The sequence below is a fragment of the Nasonia vitripennis genome, chromosome 3 (assembly GCF_009193385.2).
Source record: "Nasonia vitripennis strain AsymCx chromosome 3, Nvit_psr_1.1, whole genome shotgun sequence".
Lineage (NCBI taxonomy): Eukaryota > Metazoa > Arthropoda > Insecta > Hymenoptera > Pteromalidae > Nasonia > Nasonia vitripennis.
This window is the reverse complement of record NC_045759.1, coordinates 1,719,280-1,732,220: the sequence shown is the minus strand read 5'-3', so window position 1 is coordinate 1,732,220 and position 12,941 is coordinate 1,719,280. Positions and strand designations below refer to the sequence as shown.

Below are 12,941 nucleotides of genomic sequence, written 5' to 3'. Positions count from 1 at the left end.
CACTGTTTACCTTTTTTGTGTTAACCCATGTAGTTCCTTATCAGGAATTTCAAATAAAAATGTGTTGTACGCTCCTTCTATCAGCACTGCTTCACTATTTTGTAACAGATGAATCTGATGGTGTTTTTCATTGAAAAATTATCACTCGCATGAGTCATGTACTTTTAGTTCATCGGATAAAAGCCAACCACAATCAAGCAATTTAGCAAAATTCATTTTTCAATTATTGCAGTCCCACTAGTGGTCTATAATTGACTAAATTCTTTCTTATCAAATAGAAACATGACACCTCCAACTGCTTGAATTTTAACTCTCCCACATGCTATCCAAGAAAGGCCTTTGTTGCCTCTTCAATCCGCATACATTCCACTCGCGCTAATTTTCATCACGACACTTGAACAACCATCCCTCAAACTACTCTCAATTTCCCAAACAAGAAAAAAAGGATTCCCTCTCATCCAGTCTCCCTGCTACGTCAAGGGGCTTCAAAAAAACTCGACTTTTTCATTCAAAACGGCAGCGCGCAAACGAGAAGCGCCTAATCCTCCTCGTCCCCGATTAATCCGTCAAGTGAAAAATTCTTTGTGCAAAAGTCTGCCAACAACGAGAGCGAGCGAGCGAGACAGAAAGCGCGAGAGAGAGAGAGAGAGAGAGATTATAAAAGGGGCGCGCGCGCGCGTGCGTTTATAAGCGGAGAGCTGCTCTTTCTCTCTCCTAATAACTTTTTGTAATTCATTGCAGGTGACTTCACTCGAGTGGCGCCGCGTCGAATGCAAGGGATAGCGAGGGCAAGTCGACGAGAAGCGGAAAATAAAGAACAGCATCGAGGAACTTGCCGAGGAAAAGGAGAAATAGCCACGGCGGAAGATGGAAAAGCGCAGGGAAGGACTCGCGCCGTTTTCCTCCGGTGAGTCGACCTTTCATGCTGCAGCGCGATTATTTTCGCTGCTGCTGCCGAGGCAACGGCTGCTACTACTATACTGCTGCTTTCTCGGGATTCGACGTTTGCTGTTGTCGAGCGAGTCTGTACGTGGGAGGAGATGGATTCGCGCTCTGCTCAGATTGGCCTTTGTCTCTTGAGTTTTTCGGAAAATTCGTGCAGGTTTTTGCGACGCTTTTGGCACAGGCTGATTGGCCGGTATTCAATTTTCATTTTTCCCTTATGCTGCACGTTGACAGCGGATAAATTGCGATATGTGTTTAATAACGTTAGCAGGAAGCGAGTAAAAGTAACGACTTTATGTAACAATAAGTCGGAGTTTCTAACGTTTGCTCGGCTGGTGAATCCCAGAGACGAGTCGATAATTAATTTTCCAACTACGCACGGTAGCCGATAACGAGATTTCGCTCTCGTGACGTATTATTATAGCATTTACACGCGCAAAAGAAATTACCCGATAAAAAGACAACACAACAAAACAAAACTCGAGCGATAATAAAAGGGGAAAAAATATCAATTCGCACTAACCGAGCGAATCAAGAAAAAAAGCCAAGAATAGCTTGCGATCAAGTCCGTTATCTCGAGACGACTATACACATGGTCCGTTCTATATCTCCTCTACCAAAGACATCGAGAGAATCTCGGACTTATTATCTGCTAATCAGTCGCGGTCGCGACGATCGATCGGGACGATAACTTTTTTCGTTTTCGTATAAGTACGCCGACCGTTATCTCTCGCTGGCGTATACGATATTACGGCCCTGTCTAACACACAATAACCCCGTATCTCCTGTATGTCGCCTTTGCAAAGTCGACTGTGTGTGTGTGCGGGTATGTAGTACGTAAATTTGGATCTTTAAAGCCGCTGGCGAGTTCGAGGAAGCTTTTCGAGGTATTTAGCTGCGTCATGTTAAAGAGAACGGATCCGGACGAGAGCTTATGATTTTACGTTGCGTATAATATTTCTCGATTAAAATTGTAGTCGATTTTATACTCCTGGAGGTACACGATTTGATGCTCGCTCGGGTCGATAAAAAGTTGGCACTTTTTTTTAAGGTCATTATAAAGTTTTGATGGATTTTCCAGGGATGCGGAGAGAGTTGTATTGGAAAAGTTTTGCATAGTAATATTCTAATGAAATTGCAGGCTATTGTTAGCTGCGTTGTATTCGGAGAGTCACTTGGGGTATGATGAATTAAAAAACCGTTTTTCCTTTCGAGCAGCGAATCGAGAGTGCGTAGGCTAGGCTATAATTAACTTATCGGTCCTTTAATGTATCCAGCTCGAAATAACGCCGGCGTTAAAGTTCAATCGATCCGCCCTCGTACGAGCGATGAAACTAAATGAAACTGAAAAATAAAATCAAACGTCGTTACGGTCGAGCATGAAAAAACTTTTACACGAGTATTTTACGACAGTTCGTAAACGCAAAAAACTCTCTCACACGCGCGATTGTCTTCCACTGTATATATACTTTTCCGTGGAAAAAAGAGACCTAAAAATAACAGCTGGCTTCCATAGAGCCAAAATAGATTCGAGCAATTCGAACGCTAATGATTAACCAATACTCCGACTTTCTCTCTGTCAAAATTGTCAATATCTCGCGGCGCGATTTACATGATGATTCCACCCTCGTTCTCTCTCTCTCTCTCTCTCTCTCTCTCTCTCTCTCTTTCTCTCTCTCTTTCTCTTTTTCAATCTCGTCTCCCTTCTTCCGCAGATGTAAACAATCCTCCAACGTGGCGCAACAAACTGTTGGCCCATCAAAAAATCATCATCATAAAATCGATCTCACTCTCTCGTAGGTGTATGTGCGTGTGTATATCTGTATACAGACGCACCCATCTACATTCACCGTGTTTTCCGGGATTCGCCCAGCTTGAATTTTTCAGGGACAGGACGCGAGGAGCCACCTGTAAATTATGATTTTCATGCGTGTCGTTTTGCGAAACGCAAATGGGATGTTTGCATGTTTCACGCGCGTTCCTTGACTCTCTCATATCAATAATCGAGGCTCTTGGATTTTATCAAGAGGACACGTGCGGATTCGATTCGATATCGACGGGTAAAAAGTTGATTGGATTCAACCGTCGATTAATCATTCATTTCACGCTTACGATCATCGGCTCTCGCAAAATTTCGAAACTATTCGCAGCGTCAAAATTTTTCCGATAAAACAATCTAGGGGTCGTCTGTGTTTTTTTCTTATTCATCGTGCAAATTCTCGCCGCTTTTCCTCCAAAATCGAATAAAAATATAATCGCTCGCGGCGCGGAGTAGGCTTCAAAGACACACTGCGGATAACGTGATTTCTGTCGCTCTTTTTCCGGTATGTACAAAAACTCAATCCTTCAGCGCTTTATACGTCAAAAGCTCGACTCGAGAGAAGAGTGTGTAATCTATCTTTCCCTTTCTTTTCCCAGATTCTCGCGCAGCGTCTCTACTTATTTAATAAATTAAAAAAGCTCCGGCGTTTTTTCATGCCGAGTAATTACGGCAAGAGAGATCCCCCGCAATAATTCAGGGCAAATGTAGCGGCGCAGTTTTAATAAGGCTGCACTATTTATTAAGCGTTATGAAAGAGCCTCAAACTTACCGAAGGCTTCTCGCTCTTTGAGCTGCATCAGGGCAGCAGCTAATTACCTGGTTATCATCAGAAATCCGGAAAATACTCGAATAGAGAATAATTAAAACTTGTAATATACAAGAGCGCAGTGCATAACGATCCGATCCGGGCATCGCGGTGAAATGTGCGCGGGACCGCAGCTCTCGCGAGAGAATCGGAAAAGCGTGACGGCATCGCTCGCTGAACACTCTCCTCTCCTTCGGCTCAGTTTATCATTTTTATTCACTTGGCGGTGAGAGATTTTTCGAACGTATAACAAGGAAATATACCCCGCGTCATAAATATCCCGGGGACGGCAATAATTGATTCATCCGAAATCCAGAAGTAGCAGCAGCAGCAGCAGCCGATACACTTAACCATTATTAATATCGCTCGTTCCCCACACATGCGTCTTCGCCGCGCGTCGGCACGTGCACACGCAGAGAGCGCTGAGAGACGGACACACGACTCGGTCCAGCGCATAGCGGCCCTGCGCGCGCACGTGCGTACGCGCAGGCTCTCTCCCGCACATATATATATATATATATATATATATATATATATGCTTATGTATAGAGAAAGAGAGAGAGGAAGATATTATATCCAGGATACACGCGAGAGAGCAACAGTGTGAGCGGATGCGCGCGCGCCCCCGGGGATACGGCGACGAGTCGGCGCCTCGGCGAGCAGCCTCACCCCTCTCTTTTCCTCTTTCCCTCTCGCTGTACGTCCAGTCGAGGCTGGGGAAGCGCCAGAGGATATGGGCCAGCTGCAGCTGCTCCTCTCGACCCGGCTCTCAAGCAAAGTCCTCCTGGCTTCCCCGATTTTTTAACAACTGCACCTACACACTCTCCGCTGCCGCTGCTGCTGCTGCTGCTGCTGCTGTGTTCTCCGATTATACAGTGCAAGCTCAGTGTCATTGCCGCCGCTGATATACTGGTCGACTATCTCTCTGCGAACAGGTGCCGCACACTTTACTGCTTGTTACGTGTTAATCGCGAGCTTCTTGTTTTCTGATCTCGATGTAGCGGCTATATCTGCTTCTGCTGCTGCCGCTGACTATTGATTCGCAGGATGTAAATAATAGAGAATCGTTAGCCGCGCGGGCGAGTTCTCCGGGTAGCTCCTTCCCCCTTTGTGTGCTTTTTTCTCTCTCCTCTTTGACGTCTTGACACTCGCCGATTGATTCTCCGACGAGCCTTTAAGGTATACTGCTGTAATACGAGGAGGAGATTAGGCCGTTATCGCGGTGAATTTTCCGTGCTTTCTATACGCGACACGCGAACAGATTACAGCTCGGGGAAATCAAGCTGTGCTCGCGAGTCGCGGGTATGTATGTATATGTGCGTGTACCAACAGCAGTTAGAGCCCCAGCGTTTAAGAGAGAGAGAGAGAGAGAGCAGAGCGAGGGAAGAACGGAATCGTAAAAAGTACTCCTATTTGCATGTCTCGTTATTCTCTCGCTAAAAGCTCGGCGAGCGCTTTTTTATACTATTCAACTCGTAAACATGCTCCGCTCTCTCTCTCTCTCTCTCTCTCTCTCTCTCTCTCTCTCTCTCTCTCTCTCTCTCTCTCTTCGTATAAACGACACGCGTATACACCAGTGAATAAAGAGGGGATCCTTAATCGAAATGGTCGCGTTAATTATTCAGCCATGAAAGCGGAAATCAAAGCGCGGAAAGGTTCAACCCTGTGTACACTGCGATAATCGATCGACGAAGTTTAAGCCCTCAGCCGCGCAAACACGAGAAAAGCTCTAGCTCTCGCTTGCGCGCGCGATCTCGGCCGAGCGAGATATTGAAATTGTAACCGTATAAAGCCCCGTCGTCGTCGATGCTTATCGTTCCGTCAACAACTGTATACCGTCGGTTTCGGCCGCCGTCGACAATTTTTCACTCTCCCGTCCACGCGGCGGCAATTTGTTCGAATAGGTATATAGCTTTGGTATCGACGAGACGCGCCTTTTGTTCCCGCACAGTGAGTGAGAGAGACACGGAAAGAGTATCGGCTCCTGATTCGGGCACGAAAAATTGGGTCGATGCTGCGATGCTCTATTTTTAACCATCCGCGAAATTAATAATGACATACCTGCCTGTATACATATAGCTTCGATTATTGTAACTCATTTCGATTTTTTTTATAATCGAATTCGATTCTTCGTTTTACGTAGAGATACATATCGGCTACCGATCGAACGCTCGCAAAAAAGTTTTTAGGCTCCAAATTGACTCCACCTTGGCGGTAGCGATTCCTCGCTCGCGTGTCACGGACACTGCCTTGGGCGTATATACGCGTATACGTATAGCTTGTAACAATGAAGGGGGAGAGAAGAGAGAAAAGTTAGCCGCGCGCACAAGCGAAATCATTTGGCGTCGCGAGAGCGGCGAACGTGTGCATTATGTCGGCGGGGGGACGAGATATCTCTTTCTCTCTTGGTGTGTGTAGCGCTATCGCGTTTTCAAAGTTGCGGGAGATATCGTACTTTTTTATTTTTCGGAGATCGATTGTTTACGCTGATGCAATGAACGACGTTTATACCCGATCGAGTTTAGTAATATAACTATAAGTTGTTGTAAACGAAACGCCGCGTCGATTGATCAAATCCTCGCGGTCGTTCGATTACAGTCGATCGAGATTGGAGATATTGTCGGCGGAGCTTCGTTGTTGAATTTTATCGCGTTAAAACGCTCGCTCGCCTTCTGATCTCATTACCTTCGTTCTCTCCCGCCGCCGTCTTATTCTCCGCCGTTAGATCTCAATTATCCACTGCGCGACACACATCACACCGTCGATATCTCCCCCTCGTGCATCAGCGGCGGCAAACATCAAATCCTCGTCTCTGGAAAACGCTCAATCGGCCGAAAAATCGAACGCAATGAAAAAGCCAACATCGAGTCCCCTTGCGGCACCCGATACAAGCCAATAAAAGCCCGGAATCTCTCCCCCTCTCTCTCTCTCTCTCTCTCCCCCACGGCAGCGCCCATCAATCACCTCCACCCGAAAGCTCTGCGCAGCCTCGAATTTGTTAACACAGGCGTGCTATACGAGGGCGTCGAAATTTCAATTAGCGATATACGACATAGTACGCAAAAAGTCGCGACGTATGCATTATACATCGACGAGCATCGAGAGCCGCATCGTCGGTCGAGGTATAACAGCTGCACACGCGACGTATCTGGGTCGTAGTCGAGATTTCGACGCAGCGGCGGCGGGTATGTGTGTACTCGCGCATCGGGTTTTACGCCGCCCCTCGCGTAAACTCGACCTTGTCCCGAGACGTCGTTTTCGCGCGCGCGATAGAGTAGGGGGTATATACAACGGTGTGTGCGCTATATAGCGGGGCATTTTTAGGAAATTGATTTTTTCTCTCTCGCCCCCCCCCCCCCGCGCTATCCTAAGCGCCGGCGATGCGGCTTGATGTGGGTCAAGCTCAAGTGTAAGAGTCAGCCGGATTGGACCTTTTCATAGGTCTCTCTTCTTCCTCTATTATTACGTGCGTATATACCTATACACACACCGGAGCACGTGCTCTTCTTCATCTCGAGTGAGTCGCGCGGGCGATGCTGATACCGCGTGTGCTTCGATCTACACCTATATACTTACCCCTTAAGTTTTATCTTTAGACTGCGGAAAGGCTAACGAGTGCAGTAGCAGTATATATATATATATATATATATATATATATATATATATATATATATATATATATATATATATATATATTATATATATATATATATATATATATATATATATATATATATATATATATATATATATATATATATATATATATATATATATATATATATATAGCTCTACTCCTTTCTTCTTGTTTACTGCAAGAGCGTCGAGGGCTTGATTACTAGGAGCCTTTGAGTACACGCGCTTCTGACGATGGGATCATCGGGGTTTCTGGGTTAGACGATTTTCGGAGGATGAACAGGGCTGTATAGATAGACCGACGTGCGCTCGAAACTTTACCGCTGCTGCTACTGCTACTGTGTGTTTTTCGAGAGCGACTATTGTGTTATCCAAGTTCTCCGGGAGTTTACGAGTGGACTAGCTAGACTTAACTCGTTTATACGGGTGCGTGCGCGGATACGTCAAAAGTAGTAGCAGCCGAGTACGTCGAGACGCTTGGAAAATTTCGAGCGACGCGCTGTCTTCTAATTTTTCGCTGATATAATACTACAGCCGAGCTCGACTGTTATTCGGTCGATTCAGCGCTTGTGCTCTCTCATGCCTTTGTACTGCTGCTGCCGACGTTTTTTTTGCGTCGGGAAACCTTTTAACATTATTACGCTGACTATTTGCCCGACGCAAAACTTATTTCGTGTACCCATCGAGCATCTCTCTCTCTCTCTCTCTCTCTCTGACGTAAGCTGTTGAGCGAAAAATGTGTCGGGGATTTAATTTCGACGAGTTTTCGAGTGAAAAGAGCGTTTTATTGGTTTGCATTTTACGAGACGAGTTGCACGTTTTTTGCTCGGCGAAATGTGGTTGGGTTTCCAGCATTGTGTATTTCTATTGTTCGAGTGAAAAAGACGCGATTGATCGGGGGCGTTTCGTGGACGAAATTGAAGTAAATCGCAGGTATTTTTAAAGAGCTACTTTGCTACTTTTTGAGCTTAGCCGAGCGAAACTGGTTTTCATTGTGCGCGTGATTCATCAAACGCTTATGAGAGGTCGCTAACATTGGATTCTTTTTTCAGCTCCGCCATCGGCGTTAATTATTTATCTAGTGACTATTCCAATACACGTCTCCATCGACTATTGTTATGTCCTATACACGTGCCGTTTGACTCCGAAAAACAGCCTTAAAAAAAACTCCAAGCCATTCGTTTCAATAACTCAACATCCACAAAAGCCACTTGTCGTTCCAAGCATCAGCGTCTAAATCCCCGAGAACACACGCATACGCACCAGCTGCTCCGCTAAAAAACCAATATGTCCTTAGCAATTTATTTTATCTCCTCCCGGCAGCGTAAGTTTTCCCTGCAACCCCCTTACAACCGCGAAATCGCTCCCCGCGATTTCTTTATTTTGCCGTCGTGACGCCAATAACAACAGCGGTAGCAGTAGTAGCATCTGTATACGCGAGTATATCGTGGCGAGAGAAAGAGAGGAAGCCAAGAAGCGGAGCCGCCGGAAGTTCCGGCACGAGCTGCTTTCCGGAAACGCGCGCGCGCGTCGCGCATTTATATTCGTCCTCCTCCGACTTCTTTCTCTCTCTCTCTCTCTCTCTCTCTCTCTGCGTGCGACGACCACGCACTTGTATGCGCTCTTGCCTCGTTTCTTCCCTCGCTGCATGTGTGCGAGTCGTGAAAGGCGTACAATGCCGCGATATACTAGCTCGAACGGATTTTTTTTTTTTGTATTTACACAGCGATGCGGCAGCTTTGTTGCGTGTATTTCTCCTTTATTTTTTACCGGAGCTTTTGTTGAATGCGCTGGATGAGCGATTGATATATATATTTATAAGAGCTGCAGAGAGCGCGCGGAATGTGTTTTATTCGAAGGCGTGTGTTGAACGAGCGCGGCGGAAGTCGCCGGATTAAACATCATTGTTTTCCAGCGACGTCCGATCCGACTCGGGAAATTCTCGAAGTAAACATCGCTTCGCCGCGGCTAACCTCTCGCCGATCGAGGAATAAAACACAGTGAGAGAAAAAAACGAAATCGCGTGACGCAGATGCAGTAACTAAAAATAATCCGTAGTGTCGTATAAGGATGCAGCGAGATCTCGCTCGGTTTTCCCCCACAAAATCTGTAGCTTTGCTAAACGCCTCGTGTGTGAATTATTCGACGTTAATAATAAAAGCCGATTTCATATACCTATAAAAAATTTTCGCCTCTTCTCCCGCGGCTGCGATAGAAAAAAAGGCCGTTTAATTACGCACCGACGCACGCGGGAGAGAGTATATAGCAGCGAACGCGGAAGAAGGCTCTCGGGCGTATATGATGATGAGAGAGCGCGTATTATCGCGTGTATATATGTATCTGGCTGCAGCAGCGACCCAGTTTTCAGCAGTAGCGAGCGAGAGCGCCGGCATTCATCGGAACGCGAGTTGCCGCTGATGCGCTGGAGTGGATAGTACAGGACTCGTGTACAGACGCGATATTATAGCTGCGCCCGCGTCGGGGGAGTTGTCTGGGATATGACTTGATGAGGTGCTGATGTGGCGAGTTGTGGATTCTGCAGTAATATGAGCGAAATTCGTATTAAGCAACAAACTCGAAATTTCGACCGGGTTAAATCCAGGCACTCGCAGCTGTAAAAGAAGACCGACGAGGCGAGTGCATAGATACTTCGATTACGCGCGAATCCGATAGCGGCTCGTGCGGTTGCCAGGATTTATCGACGGAAGCGCCCGGCGGACGATCAAAGGACGGCCTGACGTTGATGCCGCCTATATTCTCTCGCTTAAACTTCTGATAGGACGACGCGCTGTGCTTTTATTTTAGTTGTTTTTTTTTCACAATTTTTGGAATTTAGAGTAGGGGGATGAGCCTGCGTGGAAAAACGTGAGAGAATTATAATCCCGTGGCGCGTGGGAAAAAGCCGCTGAGAATACGAGGCTCTTGCGAAATTTCCTATATGTAACAGCCTGTAATACCCGTGTCTCTCGTGGGTGGCTGTGTGTGTGTAATTTCCCAAACGGTTTGATTTTAATTTGCGCACGCCCGCGGAGAATTCATCCTCGAACGTCGATTTTTCGCTGAAAATAATTTGAAAAGCAAAGAGCGAATATCCATTCCAAAAATAACCCAGCGCGTTCTATTTCCAGACGAATGTCCGAACAGCGGGGAGGACAGCGACGAGGATGTAATAACAGACTACCTGGGCTCCGCGCAATCGGAGTGTTCACGCGTGTCTGTCGTTAACGGGGATCACCTCCCCGAGCAGCAGCATCAGTCCGACGCAGCAGTCGCCGGCAATTATACCAAAGACAGCACCGGTCATCATCAGCAGCAACATCACCACCATCCAACGATCGTCATGTCCGACACGCCGGAAGAGCAACAGCAGCACGGAGCTGGACACCCGACGGCGACCAGTCCCCTGGTGCCCATCATCAGCGTCACCCCTCACTCGCCTGGACTCGCCGCCAAGCATTACCCCGTTCTCGGTGAGTTGTGTAATCGAATATTTCGAAGGAGACGATAAAAACGCGTCGCGGTGCGCAGTTTATGAAGAAGTAAATATAAAAGTATAAGGAGGGCAAGGGGTTCCCGGTATGCTCGCGCGCCCGATAAGATAATTTCAACTTTTGCCGACGCCCGTAATCTTCCTCGCGGTAGATTTTAACAGTAAGGTAGCTGCGCAGCCGCGACTATCTCGTATGGATGGAACTCGAGAGATAAGACCGTTGCGTTTCCACGCGGAGCTTGTAAAGAATGGATCGAAGACGCGCGGGATTCCCCGGTCAGAAATAGATGTCGCATTATCTTAATTGACTTCTTCAATTTTCGCGCGAGGTGTCTGCTTAACGAGAAATCGTTGTTTGTCAAATTCGCCGATGTCTCTACAGAGGAACCTCTGCGTCATCTGCACGAGATCCACGACAAGATCAACCAGATGCGCGACCTGACGCTGGCCCTGGCGAGCCGTACACAGCCGGGCGAGCACCTGCAGCGTTTCAGCACCTCCTGTCCGTCCCTCTGCCCGATCATCTCGATCGACGGCATCGTCCAGTCGTCGTCGTCGGCCGTCGGAGGCCACCACCATCACCACCACCATCACCAGCAGCAGCACAGCAGTCAGGAGCAGGATGGCTCGGACCCGGACCTCCTGACCAACTGCTCGACCAACAGCTCGCCTACGCACTTTCCCGGCACCATCATGGTTGGCGGCGCTGCTGGACACGCCTGCAGCCAGATCCTCCAGGGAATCGACAGGCGGCGCAGCTGGACCGACCTCGAGGACTCCAGGCAGCATCGGCGGGGCTCCGATCAGAATCACCTGCAGGCCCAGAACATCGTGAGTCGATTGAGTTTGGATTTAGAAATTTTACGCAACGCCTGTCGCGAAATGAAAGTCTGCGAGCTTTATTAAGTATTTCCCGTGGATTTGTAACGGTAACGCGATTTCCAGCGGCAGCGAAGTATCAGCTTGAGCAGTCTCGATAGTGACATGGACCTGGAGTTGGATGGCAAATCTCGCGCCAGAGATACGAGCAACAAAACCCGCACTTCCGTGTCGCAGTCCAGTACGCATTCGCTGAACGAAGCCGACTTTGTCCATCAGGTAAATATTCCTAAACTTTCTCTAAAGAAGTAACAAAATCCCGCTGCGCACTGATTACTTGGCTCTTTTCTCCTCTCTCTTTCCGTCTCTCTCTTTCCCCAACAGAACGAGTTCAAGAAAGTGGTGGTCAAGCGTGGAGGTCAGAGGCTAGGGGAGAACGTCAGCTTGATGCCCGGGGTGACCGGATCGCGATTGCCGCTCCAGAAGTCCGTTTCGACACCATCCATTGTCATACCGCCGGGCCAGACTCACCTCACGGAAACTGGGGCGCGCGTCGCTCCCTCTCTCTCCACGTAAGTTTTTCATCGAGCGCCACTTCTGTCTCTATGCCTCACTCGAGAGCTGAATCACAAGACGAGCTCTCGCACATTCCGCGAATGCTTTGGACTGTGTCTATTGAATCTCCCTCCGCTGCTGAATGTATTCCTTATCTGGTGTTGTAAACGCGCTGAATAATCTTGGCGGGCTTAATAGTATATACACGGTTATGACGGTTCTCCAAGCGAACGTCTTGTGATTTGGCTTGGCACGAGGGTTTGAATTCTTTTTTCTCTCTTTCTATAGATCAGCACTTGTAATTTGTGAAAATCAATACATACATTGTTACAATTGATATAGCCATAGACGAGAATGAATGCAAACATTGAATTTGATATTCTGGGCTGAACTGTGGAATATTGAAATCCGGTCTCGTGGCACCGATTGATTCTGTAATATTACGATAATGTCTGTTTATTTTTGTTTTGATGAATAACGTTCGTGCGGCGTTGCATAATACAATTAGCAATCAATTTTGACAAAAGCTAAAAAAAAAAGTTCAGCCCTGACATATAATACCGCTGCATGAATACAGCGAAATACATATTTCGTACACAATTTTAAACGCACTTGCACTTACATAATACTTTGCACCAAAAAGTAGCAAACAAATGCAATTTTGGCATGGCCTATATTTATTACTGAGTCTCTCTATTAAAAAGCGGAAAAGTTTCTCTCAAATTGAACAGGATTTGAAGGCAAGTTGGCAAAGTGATACTCGTAGATATGCATATGATCTAGAACAGCGTTTTATTAATTTTTTTCTAGTATCATTATTATTTCAAATATTCTTATGATTATTATTACTTTGTGTGTGCTTCAATTTT

At 46.8% G+C, this 12,941-nt stretch overlaps 1 protein-coding gene across 12 annotated transcripts in view; it reads left to right on the top strand.

Moving 5' to 3' along the window:
- The window catches only part of LOC100121921 (rho guanine nucleotide exchange factor 28), a 32,937-nt gene that overhangs the window by 5,325 nt on the left and 14,671 nt on the right, over positions 1-12,941 (top strand). For 9 of the 12 annotated variants that reach the window (XM_031926396.2, XM_031926399.2, XM_008205669.4 and 6 more), the window contains exons 2-6: positions 742-907; positions 10,337-10,678; positions 11,081-11,529; positions 11,644-11,796; positions 11,902-12,089. In XM_031926396.2, coding sequence (XP_031782256.1) covers positions 868-907; positions 10,337-10,678; positions 11,081-11,529; positions 11,644-11,796; positions 11,902-12,089 — 1,172 coding nt within the window. In that variant the 5' untranslated portion in view covers positions 742-867. Of the gene's footprint in view, positions 1-741; positions 908-4,248; positions 4,508-10,336; positions 10,679-11,080; positions 11,530-11,643; positions 11,797-11,901; positions 12,090-12,941 lie in introns of those variants that run through there. The other 3 variants (XM_032598206.1, XM_032598205.1, XM_032598207.1) reach the window with 2 other exon arrangements.